This window comes from Anopheles ziemanni, chromosome 3 (genome assembly GCF_943734765.1).
Source record: "Anopheles ziemanni chromosome 3, idAnoZiCoDA_A2_x.2, whole genome shotgun sequence".
NCBI classification, from domain to species: Eukaryota; Metazoa; Arthropoda; class Insecta; order Diptera; family Culicidae; genus Anopheles; species Anopheles ziemanni.
The window spans coordinates 65,393,645-65,414,131 of NC_080706.1; the positions used below are offsets into that span (position 1 = coordinate 65,393,645).

Consider the following 20,487-nt stretch of genomic DNA (forward strand, 5'->3'; position numbering starts at 1 on the left):
CTTTTTGCCAAAAATAATACTTTATTGTTTGAATATACCACTTATATGAGATCTCATTAAAATCTACTAGGAACAATATTTACTGTTGACATATAAAAACGCAAGAGTCTGCGGCAAGAATCAAACCCGTTTGATTTTTTAGTACAGAAACCGCAAGGTCTTGCGTCTGCGGTGACAGCCCATATCTCTCCCATGGGAAAAAACGCAACCGCATGCGGTTGCGCAAAGCTGTGACCACAGGTTGACAGCATACCTTGTGTTTTCTGTACTAAAAATCAAATGATTTTGATTTTTGCCGCAGACTCTTGCGTTTTTATATGCCAGTAGTAAATATTGTTCCTGGAGTTCCAGGGGTTTACTGCGTCATGTTTTGACAGACGAAAATATATGGAATTTGACGGGTGAAGTCGGTCGTCCGATTTTATATGTCAGCAAAATTGAATTTTCCAAACACGGAATCGAGGTTTCCATGTAGCAAAAATAGTAAAATTCATTTAAATTGCTTAGAATTTTAAAAATAACAGAAACACTTGTGATCTGACGTTCGACGTCATCTTACGACGCAGCCCTGACACCACCCGGCTGACAGAAATTCAAATTTTCTGCTGCTGTCATGTAGTTCCAGCAAGAGTACCAGCAACCTCCCAGCAAGTCAAAATTTGACGGATCACCCATGTATTGCCGCACACATTTGCATTGGTTTATTTGGTGGTGTGGGTGAGACTAGCTCTCTTGTAGGTGTGTGTTTGGTATATTCTATGAATGTGATATTTTCTTCTACCCGCAGAATGCTGCGGTGAAATCAAAACATTTGCTTTTTGAGAATTAACACTAGAATACATTGCTTTGGAAACTTGCCCGAATGCTTTTTAGGGGTCATTTTGACCCCTATTTTGAAAACGCTATAACTTCACTATTTTTGAAGATTTTTCAAATCCGTAAACTGTTACGTTTTAGTATATTTATTGACTATTTTTTGGTGGTTTTAATTTTTTGATGTACCACTTCACCATTCCGCTGGCTCGGTGTATAGCAAAAAAGATCGATATGAGTCGAATTTTAATCCTTTTCAAATTTTATTCTTTCAAAATGTATCATGTAAATTTAGAAAAAAAAAGTGTGCGCTATGATGTTGATATATTAGGCCACCTTTGAAAAATAATATCATTTTTTTTAAATTAACAAATAACGCCACAAATTGATCTTAAAGATGTGGATTTTAACATTTTCCATAGGAAGTTTCCGTTCTGCGCTTTGTTTCGTTATTCCGTACGCGAGCGTTTCGATGCGTTATGCGCGATGCGTTACTATGGGAATTGGCGTTATTTTTTTTTTGAAATGTTGGTCAACATACTAACTTTCTAGCGCACACTTTTTTCTAGATTTAATTCAAAGATTTTGAATGAATAAAAGCTGAAAAAACGGAATTTCGACCGTTTTTGCTATACACCGAGCTTGCGGAATTATGAAGAAATGCATCGAAAAACCAAAAACCCCAAAAGATAATCAACAAATATACTAAAAAGTAACAGTTTACGGATTTGAAAAATCTTCAAAAATAGTGAAGTTATAGCGTTTTACAAGTAGGGGTTGAAATGACCCTAAAAAGCATTCTAGGTATAGTCAAGTTGGTTCTCGGAACTGGTCGAACAGAAAAATCTGAAATTTTTGTTTTAGATATAGCTTTGGATTTTAAGAAAAGCTTTTTTTTTGTAAAAATATTCAGCCGTTTTCGAGATATTAAAATTGCGTTGGGGTCAAAATGACCCCAATTTGGATTCTAGTGTTAAGTCATAGGATATTTATTATTCGGATATTTACGATCATGCTGTTTTCTGACTTACCAGTGTAGAGATCCGGCCTCTGTAGTGGAGTTGCCGTCCCAGAACGATCCAATTCTTATTAGCATATGCGATCCAGCTCATGCATCATTCGACGCATTGCTTTTCATTCCTAAAAGTAAAACAAGTTAGAATGTTACTGATTTAAATTACCTAGATTTCCATCATTTTCTTAAGTTTATTAATTTTGTCTTACCTTAACAGTATTAATGGCACGATCATAACACTTGCTGCTCAATGTACTTGCGCCTGCACTCTGGGATTGCTATGACCAGAATGCGCAAATACATGATGCTGTAGTTGCTCCAACAAGAAACACACTCACATATCTCAAATAGGTTTCGTACGTAACAGTACAGTAAGCATATTGGGGATAGTTTGGCGTTGCATGGTTGCAAAGGATATAATATGCATAGGAAGCATTCGCACCCTCTTTCTCCCTAAGAAAACGACCAACGCATACATTCTCATTTCTAATCATAGAGTTGAGGGGGGGAGAAGTACAGATTTTTGGATGCGGGGACCCAAAACCAGGATGAGCTGACATTTTTCTTCAACCGGGACCTTCTATACCCCGGCGGCGCAAAATCGTTAAAAGTGCACCGCTTAGAACAATTGCAAGATGTACTGTTGGGGCTTCTGTTAAGAAGACCTATACGAAGGTTTCGGGAGGAGCTCTACAAAAGGCCTTTCCCTTTTATTTATTTTATTTCCAAGGTTTATACAACTCATAAAGATAAATACAGGTGTTTATTTTTACCACGATGATTTTATTACAAGTTTTTGCCTGTACATACTTTTAGAGTTTTTGGGTCCCATTTTTTATCTGCAACCATATCAAGATGCTTCGGAGAGTTTAACTTCGTACGGGATCAGTCTTCGGGTATGCGTAGGGAGGAAATATCTCACCCATCCAGCTCTTCCTGCTTATATCCGGGGTTAGTCCGTTTGTTGTTATTTCTTATTAGCACTGCGGAAAAGAATGAATTAACAATTAGATACATGATTTGAAGATGTTTAGGTTAACAAACAAATCGTTTTAAATGATTAATACGTACTTATAGTTTCCGTAAGCTGAAGATGATATTTTGTACAGAGACGATGAAACTTCTTCGTCGATGCTGCACTGGACGTATTGCGTTCCAATTGTACACTTCCTAATGAACCTAAACTTTTCTTAACACGCACCGTACATATTTAGTCTAAGAACTTTGTAGTGAACAAGTTTCCAACTATATTTTACTTTGTTTATCACAACACCAACAGCTAGACGAGAATGCAAATTCCATGCAGCTTCTTCGAGCTTCAGCAGACACACACACTCGGTGTGGTGCACATATCCACACACGGGAAACATAGGCTGTTCGTTTTGACAACTGGCTAAACAGTACAATTTGGCCGCCGGGGTATTTATACACCTTGGATAACATCTTACGTTCGTCTGTCAAAATCTGACACGTTAAAGTACCCAGCCAGCAATATCTGTCAAAAACATAGGCGAGGGCGAGTAGATGGAAAATCCCCGCCGCAAGCGGACTGTCGATGTTTGAATGTGTGCATGGGACGGCGATGAATTCAGTGCAAGAGGAGCTTTCGATATGGGTATTACACGAGACGCCATATTTGCCCACCTTTGCGTTGTGAATTGTGATCGACTAAACATGTTTCTGAGTAATTTCAATTTTAAATATGTGATTTAGTGTTCTTTTCGTGATCAGTAGTGTTATATATGTGAAACAGATAAAATAATGATATAACAGCCGCGTTTGCTGTTTGTGTTTTGGAAGGCAGCTGTCGGTAGCTGTTCTTTGGCGCTGTGCTGTCCCGGATGACTCTCAACCGCTGCAGCCGATAGAGAATGCATCGTCCGTACCACATATCCCAGCATTCTGGCGCTGTGCTGAGCAAGAGGCCTCTCAACAGATGCAGCCAAGAAGTCATACCCCGAATCTTCCCGGCATTCTGACGCTGAGCTGATCCGGACGCAGAGCGGTACAGTCGATGGAAAAGGCATCTCCCGGATTTTACACGGAGACAGGATGGACATCTTAAGTGTAAACGTATTGTTACCGTTACGAATAGTAATATTGTAATTGTAATGGTTGTTATTTGAAATTCAATGTATGTTTATTGAAATAAACGAATATGTGCATTGAAATTATGAATTTATTATTGACATAAATTGAATAATAATAAAATAAAAAAATGGCTGCCTCTACTGCTTATGTGTGCGTGAAGCAGGTGTTTACATGTGTGCGTGCACCCATCGGCTTGGATTGATGGTCTTTCGTGCTTCCGTTAAGCTGGATTTAAACGTTACATATTAATCTGTGCAGATCTTTGACGTCTACAGATTTCCTTTGTTCTCTCGTACCCATCGTCTGTCAAACATCCCTCGAGATATCCCGAATATCTCGGGGATGTTGGAAATAGCTAAGGAAAGGCTGTAGACGTCAAACATCTGTGCAGATTAATATGTAACCGGGCCGCTACACGAACCGAAAACTCCAACCGAGAACTCAAAAACCGTATAAGTTTACGTCAAAATCTTCTCGGTTCGTGTAGCCGCGTTTTGTGGTACCAATTCTGTGAGCCACGCTACACGAGCCGCAAACTCAAAACTTTGCGGCGCAACGAGGTTTTTGTTTTTGATTTTTCAGTTAACTCAAAAATCTTCCTTCAAAGCAAACAAGACCTTAATTCAATTCACACAAAAAGTAAAAGATGGAAAATCTGTTGAAGTGTGGCTAACTACCCTATCGCGGGTCATCGAGTTGAGTACCCAAAACTTGCAACAACGCAACAGGCGTATTGTGCGGAGGCAAGAAGATGGCAACCGTTTGCTGGACAATACTGTAGCAGAGCAAGCAAATGAAACTATAATTAACTTTCTTCGCATGAAGAAGGAAGATTTTGATGTTCTCAAGTTACATAAAAAGTGGTAGAATAAAATATTTTAATCTTTATCATTAAACTTTTTGAAACTTTTAGATTTTGGAATCAGTTGGTGGGCCGGACTTTGCGAACCCCTGATCTATAGTGAATTTATAATTGATATTCTAGCTATAAAATAACAAAATATTAACTAACCGTAACTACAAAAGAAACACGTAAATTTATCACCATATGTTCGTTTATTTTGTTTTTGAGATTTGTTATGTTTACATTTATTTCTTTTTCGTCTTCTTCTTCTGACGCATTTGAGTTTTCGGTTAGCTGCCAAAAACTTCTCGGGTGCAGTTTTCAGCTCACGGAGCTGAAAAGTTTTTGACGTAAACTTCTCGGTTGTTCCCCTCTTCTCGCCGAGAAGTTTTTGAGTTTTCGGGTCGTGTAGCGGGGCTCTAACGTCTACGGCTTGCTTTAGACCCGATTGCGGACCGTCACCAAAAATTGACAGATATTGCTGGCTGGGTACTCCCGGTTGACAGAAATTGACATTGTTGCTGGTACTATGCAAGGTGTATAAAATAGAAGGTGAAGTCGTCTAGTGTAAAATGACATTTCATGACTTGACATAACACTTCTGGGGTATTCACGAGGGTTTTGAGGGGGGGCATCGGAAAAGGATTGGGCTTTTAACACAACTCTTCTCAAATATGGCACCCCTTCCAAAGGGACATAAAGTCACCTTCTATATTTATACATCTTGGGTACTATGTAGTTCCAGCAAGAGTCCCAGCAATCCGCCATGGAAAAACTTGCTTTTACTACATGACAGCTGCAAAAAATTTGAATTTTTGTCAACCGGGCTGACCTCACCAAGGTGGGTGAACGAAACGTGTTTGTTAAAACGACAGTATCTTCTTAATATCGCATTTTTTCAAATTCCATGAGTTATTTTTGCAAAAAAAAATACGGGTGAACAGGATAAATACGGCATTTTTACGCTTTCGGAAAGAACTTTGGAAACAACAACTGGCAAATTGTAAACATAAACAAAACCCGGAACGATTGTCAAATTTTTCCTTTATTTTTCTAAAAAAATCAAGGCGATTTGTTCGCGATGAATCCACCTGGATAGTAATCACTTTGCATTTATGTATTTTTTTCCTATGACCAAATATCCGTATGGCGTAAAACATGTGGAAAATGTTTATTAATCTTTTTTTTACTTCCATTTCAGGTTCAGTGACAATGGGGGTAACTGGACAGCCACTTGTGAAACCGGCGGTTATAGATATGCTGAAACCATGGATGGAAGGCGAGCATGTGAAATCGAACGAATGTCGTGTCAAGATGCTACAAAGTAGATCGTTAGTAGATCTCTACAAGTGTATGGGAACTAGATGTTATTTTACCACAAACGAAAGTGTTATGATGGTCATCCATCTATACACGCATGGCTTACAGCATGATTCGTTATTTTGTGCCTACTGTAGCTATTGTGAGACAAACAATCCCGAATCATTAGTAAAACATATTGAAGACGTACATACGGTGGGCAAGTATCAATGTCGATTTTGCTTTTACCGTGCATTTGATGCCGGAAATGCCGTTCACCATCAGTACTTGCATCACAAAGGATTTTCGAATATGAAACACACCATCATCACACTACATGAAGATAAAACTCCCCCAAATATTGACTACACGAATGAGGCTAAATCTTCTTCTGCAAAGAAACGCAGTTATTTAGAGTGCCCTGGTAAGCATTTCAATTATAGATCATGTTAGCACGTGTTACTATTCACAACGTGTGTATTACAGTTTGCCATTCTACACATGTGTCCATTTCATTGTTTGCTGCACACGTAAGAACGCACGGCGATAGTACAACTGAATGCCCCGTTTGTTTAACTACGGTCGATACGCGGTTGGTACAGGCACATCTGATTAACCATCGCATGGACCACTTCGAGTGCTTATACTGCACTGCCGTGTACGGTTACCAACAGGATATGCAACATCATCTATGCAACGTTCATTACCTGAGGGCTATGGTTTGTTGTATGAAAATGAAGGTACGAAGTGTTTCTATTTTGTTATATTTTTGTTATTGCCCGCTAGACATTTAGTAACGGTCTTTCTCGGAACTGCTCAACACGAATAAAAAATCTCTCATTTTTGTATGGGCCTAGGTAGGCTGTAACAAAATTAGGAGCTCCAAATAGCAATTCTGCTAGAAAAACATCCTAATTTTGATCCAACCCGCCTCGGCCTATACAAAAATGGGGGATTTTTGTTCGCAGCATGTAGTTGATTCATTTTCAATTTATGATTTATATTTCACAGAACTGCAAAACACCATATGACATATATACTACGGAGAAGTTAAGCATCGACGTACCTTCCGAACGACTGATCGATTGCGATACTTTTCTTAATAGATTTTTATATGAAACAGAAGATGGTTCCGAAAGTCTCAACATTATTTCTCCTTCAAATGAGATTAAACAAATAGGTTTACCGAAAATCGTGAAAGTACAAGGAGGAATTCAAATGACGAAGAATCTTTTGAGAGCTTCAGTTTTAAGTGTGCCGGAAAAAGTAGCTTCTATTGACACAATAGGAGGATCGGGATGTGCTACTGTAGCACAAACAGTGTTCAAAGATGGACAAATCGTGAAAGTGCAAGAAGGATGTGCTACTGTAGCACAAACAGTGTTCAAAGATGGACAAATCGTAAAAGTGCAAGAAGGAATTCAAATGACGAAGAATCTTTTGAAAACTGCAATTTTAAGTGTGCCAAAGAAAGTAGCTTCTATTCACATAATTGAACAATCGGGATGTGCCACTGCAGCACAAACAGTGTTCACGAATGAAAAAGTGACGCCGAATCTTGTCCATGCTGCAGTTTCGAGTGTTCCGAAGAAAGTAAGTTCTATCGACACAGAAGAAGGGTCGGGTTGTGTCACGGCAGTAAAAACCGTTTTCACGAACGAAAAAATCGTAAAAGTGCATGAAGGAAATGAAATGAAGAAGAATCTTTTGAAAGCTGAAGTTTCAAATGTGCCGAAAAAAGTCGCATCTATTGGAACATTAGAGATATCGGGTTGTGCCATTGCAGCACAAACAGCGTCCACGGAATCAATGCCATCTACTTCTAAAGCGATCTTTAACAGTGTTAGAGTGAAAAGGTTTGCATTTATCAAACCAACCTTACCTGCTTGTGAAGCGAACCAAATACTTCCTCGCAAACGCGTAAAGTTGACAAAACTAGGGGATGGCTCAATAATAATGCAGCTGCCGCCCACTTCTCTTTTGAATAGAGAGATTGAAAGAAAACCATCAACAGTGCCTGGTGAGAAAAGAGTAATAACACCGTTGGAAGGAACGTCAACGGTACAATGCGATAAAGTGCAGGTAGAAAATGTTATTAAACCTAACAGTGCCTCCAGGTTTAATAATCCCAGGTTCGTTAAACCAACCATAGACATAAGCAAATTTCAAAAGAATAACCAAACTGCAAATGTTGCCAAAGTTGAAGATGAGGAGGACAACAACCAAATTCGGCAAAGTGAGGTTCACGAGGACACTGGTTATAATATCCACTCAGCATCTTCCAAGGAAACGCAAATTGAATCTAGAAACATACGATGCTATTTGTCAGCTTATGGTAGTAAAATTGATCACTATTACAAGTCTTTGGAGGCTTTCGTTTCGCGTCGTAAATTCACAGGAAGGGATGTGTTTGTATGTGGAACCAACGGTTGTATTGCACGTTTTCCGAAATCTGACAATTTGATAGCTCATATGAAAGACATTTGCCAAAATGAGGAAGTAATCAGGTGTAAGCACTGTTATATGACTGGTTTCAGCATAGATTCCTATATCATACACCTGAATATCCACAGGCTGGAAAAGTTTGCTTGTTTTTTATGTACACATAACCACTTTTTGCTACGTAATGTGGTTGAGCACATGAAAGATGTACACAAATGCAATGCCTTACGAATATCATTTGCACACCCACAAAAAGTTAATTTACTCCAGGATGTCATTGTTCTGATACCGGCTGGATTATCGGAAGTTAATATCGAGAAGCACATTGATCGCGTTATTCTTGAGGGAACTAAAAACAACTTGATAAAATTTTCGCTTCCAAAACAAGTGAATCCCAGAATGTTGTACACATGTGGATTTTGTCAGGAGATTCTTACAAGTAAACTTTGTTTAGAGAGACACATACTGCTATGTACACAGAAAAATAACAATTACTATCCATGCGCCCATTGTGCTTGTCGGTTTACTGATTGGATCGATAATTTGAGCACCATCAGCCAGCATTTATATTTTCATGGCGAAAGGTTGTTCAAATGTGCATCATGCACTTATCATCATTTTCAGCGTAGCAATGTAGCAGATCATATAACGCAATTCTGTAGCAAGCCAGGGAGTACTGTTAGCATCGTACGAGAATCCAGACTGATATGGAAATGCCACATTTGCTTTTATCGGTCGTTGTTCAAACAAGCCATTATGGAACATATGCAAAACACTCATAATCTACCAGGAGAACGATATCTGTGTGCCTTATGCGATAGCCGGCTGTCTACCTTTAGTGAAATGAAGATGCATTGTCAGAAACAGCATTATGGTGATAATGTGTCAATGGTTGAGATGTATCACCCACTAGGAAAGATAAATGAAGAAATATATGGAATGCGAAGTAAGAAAGTGATTGGGTTTGATCCGGTTGATAATATAACAATCGTAAAAGTTAATAAATTCAAAGCTGATCAACAACTGAAGTTTTTACAAAAACGCAACAGTGTTGAAAAAACAAAACAAAATGAAGTTGGTACAGGGCTTTTACCTGTTCTTGAAGTTATTTCTGATGGTACCCCGCAACGTATATACCATGCCAATGATAACAAGCTTGCAATAACTCTACTGAAATCAACACTCGATTTACAAGATGGAGTACAACAAACTTTTGACGGTTTTGCTTCGGTAGCGAAACTACAAATGGACACGGCCAAAAATTGCGATAAAAGTTCATCTCAGTTACAAGCAGCTAGATTAGATTCTCAGCTGCATGATTCTCAGCAGCCCGGAGGTCATTTCAAGGATTCTTTTTCAGCTGTCAGTTCCAAACCAAACAAGAATTTGCCTTTTGAGTGCAATTTATTGGAAAAACCAACGTTTCATAAGTCAGCAGAGCTGTCATTGCGGTGCTCGGTAGATCAACTTACACATCTTTCTGACAACACATTAAAACCGTTAACTCTATGCTTATCAACGTCCACAGGCCGTAGGACTTCGAGAAGAGTTGCGGTAAAGTCGAATAGTTATACTAGATTTTATGAAAGTTTCAAATATGTATGCCATTTTTGTAAAATGAGCTTTAATACATTTTCTGAACTGGAAATTCATGGCACAACTGTTAACGATGGAGGTAGTGACAAAATGTGCCCATGGACAGAAAATAATAGAGCATTTTGTTTAAAGGCGCTGGTCCGCTGTTTTTACTGCAATGAATTAAACACTTGTGAGGCTCTTAGGCAGCATTGCAGTGATAGGCATTCTACAAAGCAGTTCGTTTGTATTGACTTTTGGGATTCCTTCAAATGTGGATTGTGTTTGTACCGTAATGGATCCGGAAGTGAAAAAGATTTTTGGCTACATTTCAAAAACTTCCATGTCAAATTATGGAACAAATATACATGCTACGGGTACATAGATCAGTTGTTTTTGGATTGGGCATTGAATCTTGGAAGGAACGAGCAGTCGAGTGGTAGTCAACCAGAATTAAAAGCAATTCGGTTCATATGCAATTACTGTAACGAGTCTGATACGAGCGAAGTTTCGATAGGATCGCACGTAGCAAGGCACTGGCTTAAGTTTAACTGCGTTTGGTGTCAGAAAGTTTTTAAATATTTAAAACATTTATACTACCATGCGATTGCAATTCATCGTATGGATGATTTGGAGATAGGTCTTACATTTTCGAACGAATACGATAAACACTTGCTTGATGTTTTAATGGTCTTCGAGAATGGTTTGATTTTATCGAAACGACAAGTCCAACATACCACGATGGCTACTCTAGAACATTTAAAATCAGGATTTCAAAGTTATTACAATGAGCAAGTCAAATCTACCGATTCTTATAAGGAAACATTATTGATGCCAATATTCACCAGTAGGAAATCTGAAGTCAGTACAGCCGAAACGTGCAAAACATTCATTCAAAATCAATTGCTTCATCTAGAAATTGTTCTCGAACGTGTTAGCAACGATCATTTAGAAGGAAAAGAAAACTAGGATTTTATTACGGAATTCTTTATGCTTGAATTTTTGTTGAAGTGAAAATATTAATAAAAAGGTTATGAAATATCTACGTTTCGTTAAATTTTGAATTTTACAATAAAGCTGGTTGGTAAGCACATAACTTACAAGAAAAAAATTAATATCTTTGAAGATTACATATATGTCGTATGTCACCTTACAAAGTTTCATTTGTTTATGTCTTAATTTTTCAGGTTTATTAGCTACCTGTTTCTTTTTGTTTCTTCTTCTTTCTTCTGCGTCTGCGAGAATTTACTTCTTCCCGCCCATTCCAGCTTCTTGCGCCATCGCAAGTAAGGTAAAGTGGGGCCGCACGCCCCCCTTAACCGAAAAACATTTTTCTCTGCTCGTGCATTCATTTAACACATTCTCTTTTGTTAAATTTGAATTTCTAAACATCTTTTTTGTGTACGAAAAATAAAAAAATGTACTTCAAACTTATCAATTTCTTATTAAATAAGGTTTTCGAATGACCTTTTGGTTTTTGTTCATCAAAAACAATGATTGATTATGTTCATAGATCTGATTATGGCCTTTTATACAAACCGCCTTGGTCCAACCTTTATAATTACATCAACTTTGCAGGCCAGTTGACAATTTTCATCCAGAATGAATAGACGCCAAATCACCAGGTGAAAACATATCCACAAACCATACCACATAAACCAAAAAAACCATACACAACCTGTTGGAAAAGTTTTTACTTAAGCACAATTTCTCGTAACTTTATTTTAATCAAAAACCGTAGTACGCGGCATTACAAAAATTCAACTGCGGTTTTATCGCTTTTCCAACAGAATAGGACGATGGCTTTCTGTGACTCCTTTTTTATCACTTTCCTCCGCTCCTTCTGTTGGACTTATTCGCGATCCGAACCATCACTAATAATCTAACTCCGAACCATCACTAATCACTCTAATCAAATCTCAAAATCATAGCAGCATACGTATCACCAACCACCCCGATTGCCGCCTTTAAACAAAATATAAACAACCTATTCACAACAATAGACCAATCCACAAGTACCATCATCACAGCAGACCTAAACTGCCACCACTCACTATGGGGGAACACATGGGACGACACGAAAGGAAAATTCGAAAGACAAATTTGATCCTACTACACAGTAACGAAGCTACCTTCATCCCGTCCGACCCAATTAAAAACGGAACTGCCATAGACCTTACCATCATATTGGAAGACATATTGGAAAACAATACGCGTCTAGTATCCGACATCCATATAGGTGCAACAAACCACAAAACAATCTTCTCAACCATAGAGGCGAACACCCCCTCTACACGAACAACGTACATCAACAAAACAAAACTACTCAAAGATATAAACCTAATGCAGACCAGAAACGGACAAAATATAAAAAAAACATAAGCAAAACTATACAAAAACTCATCAAGCTAAATAAGCATATGCAAAAAATAACGCACAAAAGAAATTCAACCGGAACAACACAACCCAAAACAAAATAGAAAAAAACAGAACAATAGCTAAATTCAGAAGAACAAAAAATGAATACAAAACACTCCAATACGAAGAAACACTAGCCCAATTAGATAGCCAAACCAACACCAAAGAACTATGGAGATTAATCGGCATCCTAGAGGGCAAAAACACAACGGCACACAACGAGAACTTTATCAAAAACAACAAACAAGCAGCACAAGAATTCCTGAAAAATAACTTCCCAAAAAACAGAAAAGGGTAAACTACATGTACCCAGGTCTCCGCACAGAAGACCTAATAAACACAACCACGTGGAAACACATCATCAACAAAAAGAAAATCACAGTCCCAGGGCATGACCAAATTTCCTACGAAATCCAAAAAAACCTGAACGAAACAACAACAGAAAAAATCATCGAAGAAGCAAACCAAATGTGGTGCACAGGAAAACTAAAAAAATCATTCTAAAAAATAACAATAATAGCTATACCAAAACCCAACAGAGATCACCTCGATATAAACATCTACCGACCAATAGCGCTCCTCCCCACCATAACAAAAATAATGAACACCGCAGTACTGCACAAACTCAACGAACAACTTACTCCTCTTTTGGCTTCCGGCAAAAAATGACCACCAACCACTGCATAAACTTCCTATTACATCACATAAAAAGCAATAGCAACGTACACCGCCACACAGGAATCATATTCGTAGACCTAACAATTGCATACAACAATGTTAAAACAAACCAACTAATCCAAAAATTAGAACAAAACAACATAACCCCGGACATCACCCGATGGGTAGCAGGATTCCTATAAAACAGAACAGCTCAGATCACAACCGATAACAAGACAGTGAGAAGATTGGTGTCAGACGGTCTCCCTCAAGGAGACGTATTATCACCAACACTCTTCAACATAAACACACAAGAATTTCACGACAGATCCCAAACCCCGGAAATCATCCAATACGCAGACGATTTCGTCATTATAATATCAACCAACACCCAGGAAAACCTAGAACAAAAACTTCAAGAGGCACTAAATAGGTTCACCAAAACAGCAAAAAAACTAAGCCTACCAATCAACACAAGCAAAACAAAAACAATGATCTTTGGTAAAATTTTAAACGCAAACACAATCCGGATCATGGATCGACAAAAAACTAACGTTCCGAAAACAGATAGAAACACTAAAAAACAATGCTAGAAACAGACTAAACATCATCAAAAGAATTGTAGGCAACCGCCAGGTCGAAACGTTTTCGAGAGCGTACAATAAGGCGTTTGTATCTCTTCTAATAGACGCTAAATGTATGCTCGTCTTTTGTATGTTAATGTACGCGATTTGTCGCACGACGCATAAATTAATGCTCCTGGGGATCAGTAAAAATGGGATCTAATTGACATTTAACGAATTGTCATTTACACGCGTGCTACGCGCATCGTCTAGGTTACCACCCGTCATTTTGAACGAGCGTCGCCAGCTTAAAGAAACTTTATTTTAGGTATGTAAAATGTAAATCTAAATGTAAAATGTAAAACAATGTAAAAAACCCATCTTTCTTAGCGTGGCAGGTGTGATGCGTGTTTTTGTACAACATCCACTCAACGAATTAATTATAACTGAACATTTACATGGCAGTGAATGTTTTATCGAGATACCAAAACAATTAAGGAAGAAACTAGACGACAAGAATGAGCGAGCAATTTTTGTAGGATACGCCCCGAACGGGTATCGTGTTTTTAAAGACAATAAAATATGCATCTCACGCGTATTGCTATTCAACGAAAACAATTTACCGTACAGTAATATCAACGAACCATTTGGGGTGCCCATGGCGCAGCGGTAGCGCGAGGAAACACCACACCACAGGTGTGGGATCGAATCTCGAGTCTGGCACCCTCCGGTATTACGAACGGCTGACCACCGATCTATAATATACCGACTTTCGGTCACACAAACTCTCTTCGGAGAGAGGCCTTGTCCCACTAGGGGATGTCGTGCCACATAAAAAAAAAAAAAATATCAACGAACAATCGCATATTGATAGTGACATTGAGTTCATAACGCGTCCAACTGAAAACAATAAAAATCAAGAAAATGGACAAGGTAGTGAAAATAAACTCGATGAAGAAATGTTAGGCAGTGATGATACCGGTGAAACCGACTACTCTTCGGCGAATGATTCAACAGTTTCAGCAGGGAGTGAAAATGTTGCAACTGAATTTGCACAAACTAGACTACAATCATCCAGTGTACGAAAAAATCGAGGAAAGCTACCAGAATATTTGCATGGTTTTGTGGTTGGCGTAGCACACAACAAAGAAGCAGTTTGTTCCGAAGCAACATGTAACAGTAAAAAGGAGGATATACAAAATTTAAGTGAAGTGTCGAATATAGTAACAGACGAAGAACCAGCAAATCATCGAGAAGCTTTACGAAATGCTCACTGGAAGGCCGCCATGTTGGACGAATTAAAATCGCATCATCTTAACCAAACCTGGAAGCTTGTCACTATACCGAAAGATAAGAAAGTAGTTGGCTCGAAATGAGTGTTCAAGCTAAATCGTAACGAAGCAGGAGAAGTCGTTAAGCACAAGGCCAGAGTTGCAGCACAGGGGTACACTCAAAAATACGGCGAGGACTTTGAGGAGGTGTATGCTCCAGTCACACGACACACGACTTTCCTAACATTCCTAACCGTAGCAGCGAACAGAAAAATGATAGTAAAGCAACTGGACATCAAGACAGCGTATCTTTCCAGAAACAGAAAAATGAACAGAAAAATGATAGTAAAGCAACTGGACATCAAGACAGCGTTCTTATCAACCACCTGGATTCGAAGAAAAGGGAAAGGAAAATCTAGTTTGCAAGTTGCAAAGGAGTATCTATGGACTACGACAATCAGCTCGCTGCTAGAACAAGCGTATCAACGAATCTTTGACGAAGCTAAAGTTTAAGGAGTCCATTGCGGATCCATGCATGTATGTAAAAACGGACGCAGAATCCACTATTTATCTACTCATCTATGTGGATGATATACTCATCGCGTCACAAGACGAGAACACGCTACAACAGGTCATCCGGAGTTTCAACGATGAGTTCGAGTTAACTGTGCCAATTTCTTGGCATGGAAGTACGTCGAGATGAAAAAGATTACACCATTGGACAAAGAAGATACATCGATAATCTGCTTTCAGCTCATGGGATGAATGATGTAAACCCAAGTAACATTTCCAAGACCTATTAGATTTTAACAAGTTTTATCAATGTTTTAACATGGGTGTTCCAAGTCCAATTGGTTTTATAGAGGTTTCTCAGCAGGCAAAATAGTTTTAATAATTTTGACATCCTTAAAACCTTTTGAGGATAGCTATAAAACCGCTCATTAAGTCTAACATCTTAGTAGACTTGAAGAGTCTGTAAATACGCTGTTAAGTCCTTCCTTCTCTTAAAACCAATCAGTGATTTTTGGTCTAAAAAAGGTTTTAAGGGATGGTTTTGACAACGTTCTGTAGAGTGGGCCCTCTTACACTTAAAACGGGTTCATGATGGCTTTATCACAGCCTTTAAGATATTTTACTCTTAAGATGAGACCTTATGATGAGCATGAACAACATCGTTAGAACCATGATAAAACTTAAAATGTTACTTGGGAAGCCATCGAAAGCACCGATGAATCCAGAATTCTTGAAGGAAGACAACAAAGGTGAAATGTTGAAGGACCTTACGAAATACAGAAGTGTAGTGGGCAGTCTGTTGTATCTGTCAGTAGTGGGCAGACCGGATATTTCTACTAGTGCCGCTATACTAGGAAGAAGAAATGATGCACCATCGCAGTACGACTGGACAGCTGTGAATCAGGTGTTGCGATATTTGCTAAAGACGAAAGACTACCGTTTGCGTCTTGGAGGAGGGCAAGATGACTCCCCAATCGCAAAAATCGGATACTGTTCGGACCTCTCACTCTAAATCTGCACTTTCTCTCTTGCTTCCACTCGCACAAGGGTATGCAACCACTTTCTGCCGCGGCACCGAGCTGCGAGTGTATGCGTGAGCCATGCATGAATTTACTCCCCGCATCACGCATCCCCCCTTTGGGTCCCACGAACTTGCATCGTTCGTTTCCTCCATTCTTCATGCCCCGCGGCCGTTGCCCTGCGTCTGTCGTTTTAAATTGTTTTCTGTCTTTTTTGCGCTTTTTTTCTCTTTTGCTCATCTTTGGCTTCGCGCCAAAACTATGAAGTGACGTCACATTGCATTTGTTTAATACGATTTTAGTTATCACTTGCGGTAGAATTAAAACCATACCCAACTGACGGTGACATGCAACATTGCCCCGTTCCCCCACATTCCAACCCCCTTAAGTCCAGTACTGTCAGCTTTCTCTTGCACACTTTGTCTTCCCACTCGTTCTAACGATGAACCGGTGTGCTAGGGGGGAAGTCACATCTGCCCTTTCACATATTCCCTTTCAGTCTGGCACATTGCAATAGCGGAACCGATCGTGTAGCATTCCCATACTGCACAGTAACCCGTGTGTGTGTTGGTGCACTTCATGTCGGTCAATCATGTACAGAATAAATAAATTAAATTAAAAAATAAATTTTCAAAACAAAAGTTTTTCCCTAAACGTACTAAAAAATAAAAAATAATGTAAGTTAAATGACATATGTATTTATGTATCAGTTTTTCGTGTTTATCGTTATTCGCATTGCATCGAGATTGCTCTCAGTTCGTTCGCCATCTACGATGCTATGCGAATAATGACAAAAACAAAAAACTGATACATAAATACATATGTCATTTAACTTACATTATTTTTTATTTTTTAGTACGTTTAGGGAAAAACTTTTGTTTTGAAAATTTATTTTTTAATTTAATTTATTTTATACTTTTACGTATTACATGAACAGAGAAAACAGGATTTATTCTTTTATATGAAAATTGTCATTAAGTTAGTTGAGTCAGAGTGTACTTAAGGAACGAATAGAAATCCACTGCCCGTTACTGCAGGATCTGGCGCAACTCGTTTTGCTTTGCTGTGAACAGGATCGCGATGTCCGAGTACTAATTAATCATCAAGGAGTAAGAGTAGGACTGCATTCTGTTTTAACATTTGCTATGAGTACTGAAGAAGTGATCTCGTTCTACAGCACTGCTGCGAGAGAACACAACATGCGATCTCTCAATGTCACACAGCGCTCTCCCGGGAGAGCTGCTAAAGGAGACCAGCGCGCTATCTGTTCAAGTGGGCCAGAACGGGATCGCCAACGCACAGTCATAATCTGGGAGCGAAAAGTGCGGGTATTGCTAGCACACTCTTTCATTACTGATCTTCTATCGTTTATCTCTGTCCGATTAATATTTTGCGACATCCGGGAAGGTGAATGCATAAAAACTTTAAAAAGGGCGTTTGTATGAATGCCATCACGCACCGACTGTCAATCGCGACGCGGTGAAGTTTTCAGTCTTCAAAACAACTAGCGCCAGAACAGTCGTGTTGAAAAGTGTGAAGTGTTTTTCCAAAGTTCATGGTGCCCAATGGGAAACTTAAAGAAGAAAAAGTGCATCCATCAACAAGTCCGCGACGGCGTCAGCTCATGGACGATCTGGTCCGTAAAACGGATGAGAAGTTTGATCGTTTGGAAGGATCTTGGAATCGGTAAGTAAACAGTGTGATAGAGCAACATCATGACCGTTAAAACAGCGATTCGTTAATTCCTTTTCTTTGTTTGTTTCGTTCAACAGAAATAACACCGGAGGAAGAAGCCGCCCATAATGTTCCGGGAGAGCAGAGTGTAGAAGTAGAGTTCGAATTTAATAAAGAATAGAAATTTCCGCGTCGACGGATTGCGCAGAACACAACACTGTTTTCTCATTTGATATCCGAAACGCATTATATAAATGTGTGCATCCCAATATGGTGAAATAACACGCACACCTTCATAACCCCCTGTTTGACACTAACACTACCACAAAATAACCGATTGAATGTTGCACCCCACCCCCTTTTTTGGTGCAACACTTTGTCTTGTTATCCATCAAAAAATTAACTAACAACATGAAAACAATATGTTAACAAGATAAAATCCGCCAGTTGGGTAGTTGCGTTGATTACAAGTGAACAAAGTTTTCCAGTGTTTATAAAGTGTAAAATTATACCTTGAGTTGTGCCAAAATGTCCGATCTTGATAGAATGAAAAAAACTGGCAATTTCAGTCGTAGGGTCGCAAAGGTAGATGGAACTGAATCTTCAGGTAGATGGATTTACCAGTCGATGAAGAAGCAGGATCAAGTGGATTGAATGAGTGAAAATAATGATTTAGTAATATTGAATTAGTGTTAAAGCTTTATTTTCCAGTGTCACAACAATTACATGCCGTTAATCCTTCGGATAGCACCGATATGCCATCTGAACCACAAGAGCATCAAGCAGAGAGATCCATTCATTCCGAAGATCCGAAATTAACGGATTATTTAGAATCTAGTTCTATTAGTATGACATGATGTCCTCTTGTTATCTTTTATATGCACTCTGGCTGCAGCAAGTTGCAGTTTCTTCATAAAAAGTTAGCAACATGTTTTTCAGCTACTATTTTAATGCTCGTTACTGCCTATTTCCTTAAAAATACTCACCACCTCTTTAAAATTAATCAAACCTGTCGTTGCTTGCCCAGGTGTCCTACTGATACCCGACCAATTAAAACTGGCAAAAAATGGCTTAGCAAAAATAATATCAATAGAATCGTGCATACGATTGGAAGGTTCTGCGCGAGTGACTTGACTTTTGCAACCAAGCCAACAGTTTTCTTTTGTATTGAACGTTTTTTAGGTCATCTTCAAGCTTGAAAAGTTCTTCTGTGCTAGATATAGGAGAAAATTCAAAATCCGTCTCCTGCCACCATCGTGTCCAAAGTGACATTCGTAGTCGCAGTGTTGCGCAGAACTAAATCCAGTTTGGCTTCGAGCCTCTCATTTTGAAGTCGAAGTTCTCTATTCTGATTTTCTAGTTTAGTGAACTTCTCTTCAAATTTTTCAGAGATAGACAAGATTTATTAGAGTTTGCATTGTTGTATTGTTGTCCATTCTAATTGGATTTTGTGTAGAGCACAAGGTCTAGGTAGCTAAATCAAATGAATTGTAATTCTGCTTAACAATAACATTCTGATCATTAATTTACACGGCTGTAAAACAAACAAATATTTAAAAGAAACACAAATAACTCCATTGCTTTTGGATCCATTGCTTCAGGATAGTTTGATGGTGATGATGATGGAAATGAAGAGCAAGGTTTGAATAAATAAATAATAATGAAAAAAAACCTAATGATGTAACTTAATCGATCTTGGATGCTGCTTGATCGATCACGAACGGTTCGATGACAGTTGACCAGTCGAACAAATTGCCGCTAGAGGGAAACTCCTGATAAGGATGAGAGAGTAAGGAGCAGTCGTTCTCACTCTACTATCTGGTATATAGACAAGTTATTGAGGATGCACCAGGTTGCACTGGTATCAGCTGATACAAGTCAACGACCTGTGACAAATCAGAATTGGTTGGTGGATTTGAGAACGATCTCTAATAAAATTATAGTCAATTTAAATGCGGAGAACTTTTTACACAAAGCGGAAAAAAGCACGAATCGATGTAATGGCACTAGATTCGAAAAAATTATTAGATAGTAGATTGCGTAGCACTTTATGGTGTAAACTGAATTATGCTTACATTCAAACATTTCGTTATTTATATTGAATTTCCAACTGGTCATGCAGAGGAGCAGCCGATAGCACAACTGGAAAACACTTCGTTCCATGGGTAAATATAAACCATCAAATAACGATAATCAATTCTACTTGCCTTCTTTCAGGAACAATTGCACCGTAAAAGTTTGCTCATCAATTAGAATAATATGATATGACGCTTCCTTTCACGCCACCGCCACA

The 20,487-nt window shown here is 38.7% G+C and overlaps 1 protein-coding gene across 1 annotated transcript; it reads left to right on the plus strand.

Annotated features, from left to right (window-relative positions):
- The first annotated feature begins 5,975 nt into the window (after positions 1-5,975).
- LOC131285279 (PR domain zinc finger protein 15-like) lies at positions 5,976-11,048 on the plus strand. The gene is made up of 5 exons (XM_058314131.1): positions 5,976-6,486; positions 6,549-6,781; positions 7,074-7,422; positions 8,530-9,450; positions 10,207-11,048. The coding sequence occupies exons 1-5, from the start codon at positions 5,976-5,978 to the stop codon at positions 11,046-11,048; spliced, it is 2,856 nt and encodes a 951-aa protein (XP_058170114.1).
- The last annotated feature ends 9,439 nt before the right edge of the window (positions 11,049-20,487 follow it).

Bases quoted from the DNA above. Each gene is read 5' to 3' on its own strand.
- LOC131285279 (XM_058314131.1), top strand. From the start codon at position 5,976: ATGGGGGTAACTGGACAGCCACTTGTGAAACCGGCGGTTATAGATATG. The intron at 6,487-6,548 runs GTAAGCATTTCA...TGTGTATTACAG, and splicing joins CAGTTATTTAGAGTGCCCTG to TTTGCCATTCTACACATGTG. The intron at 9,451-10,206 runs GTAAGAAAGTGA...GCCCATGGACAG, and splicing joins AGAAATATATGGAATGCGAA to AAAATAATAGAGCATTTTGT.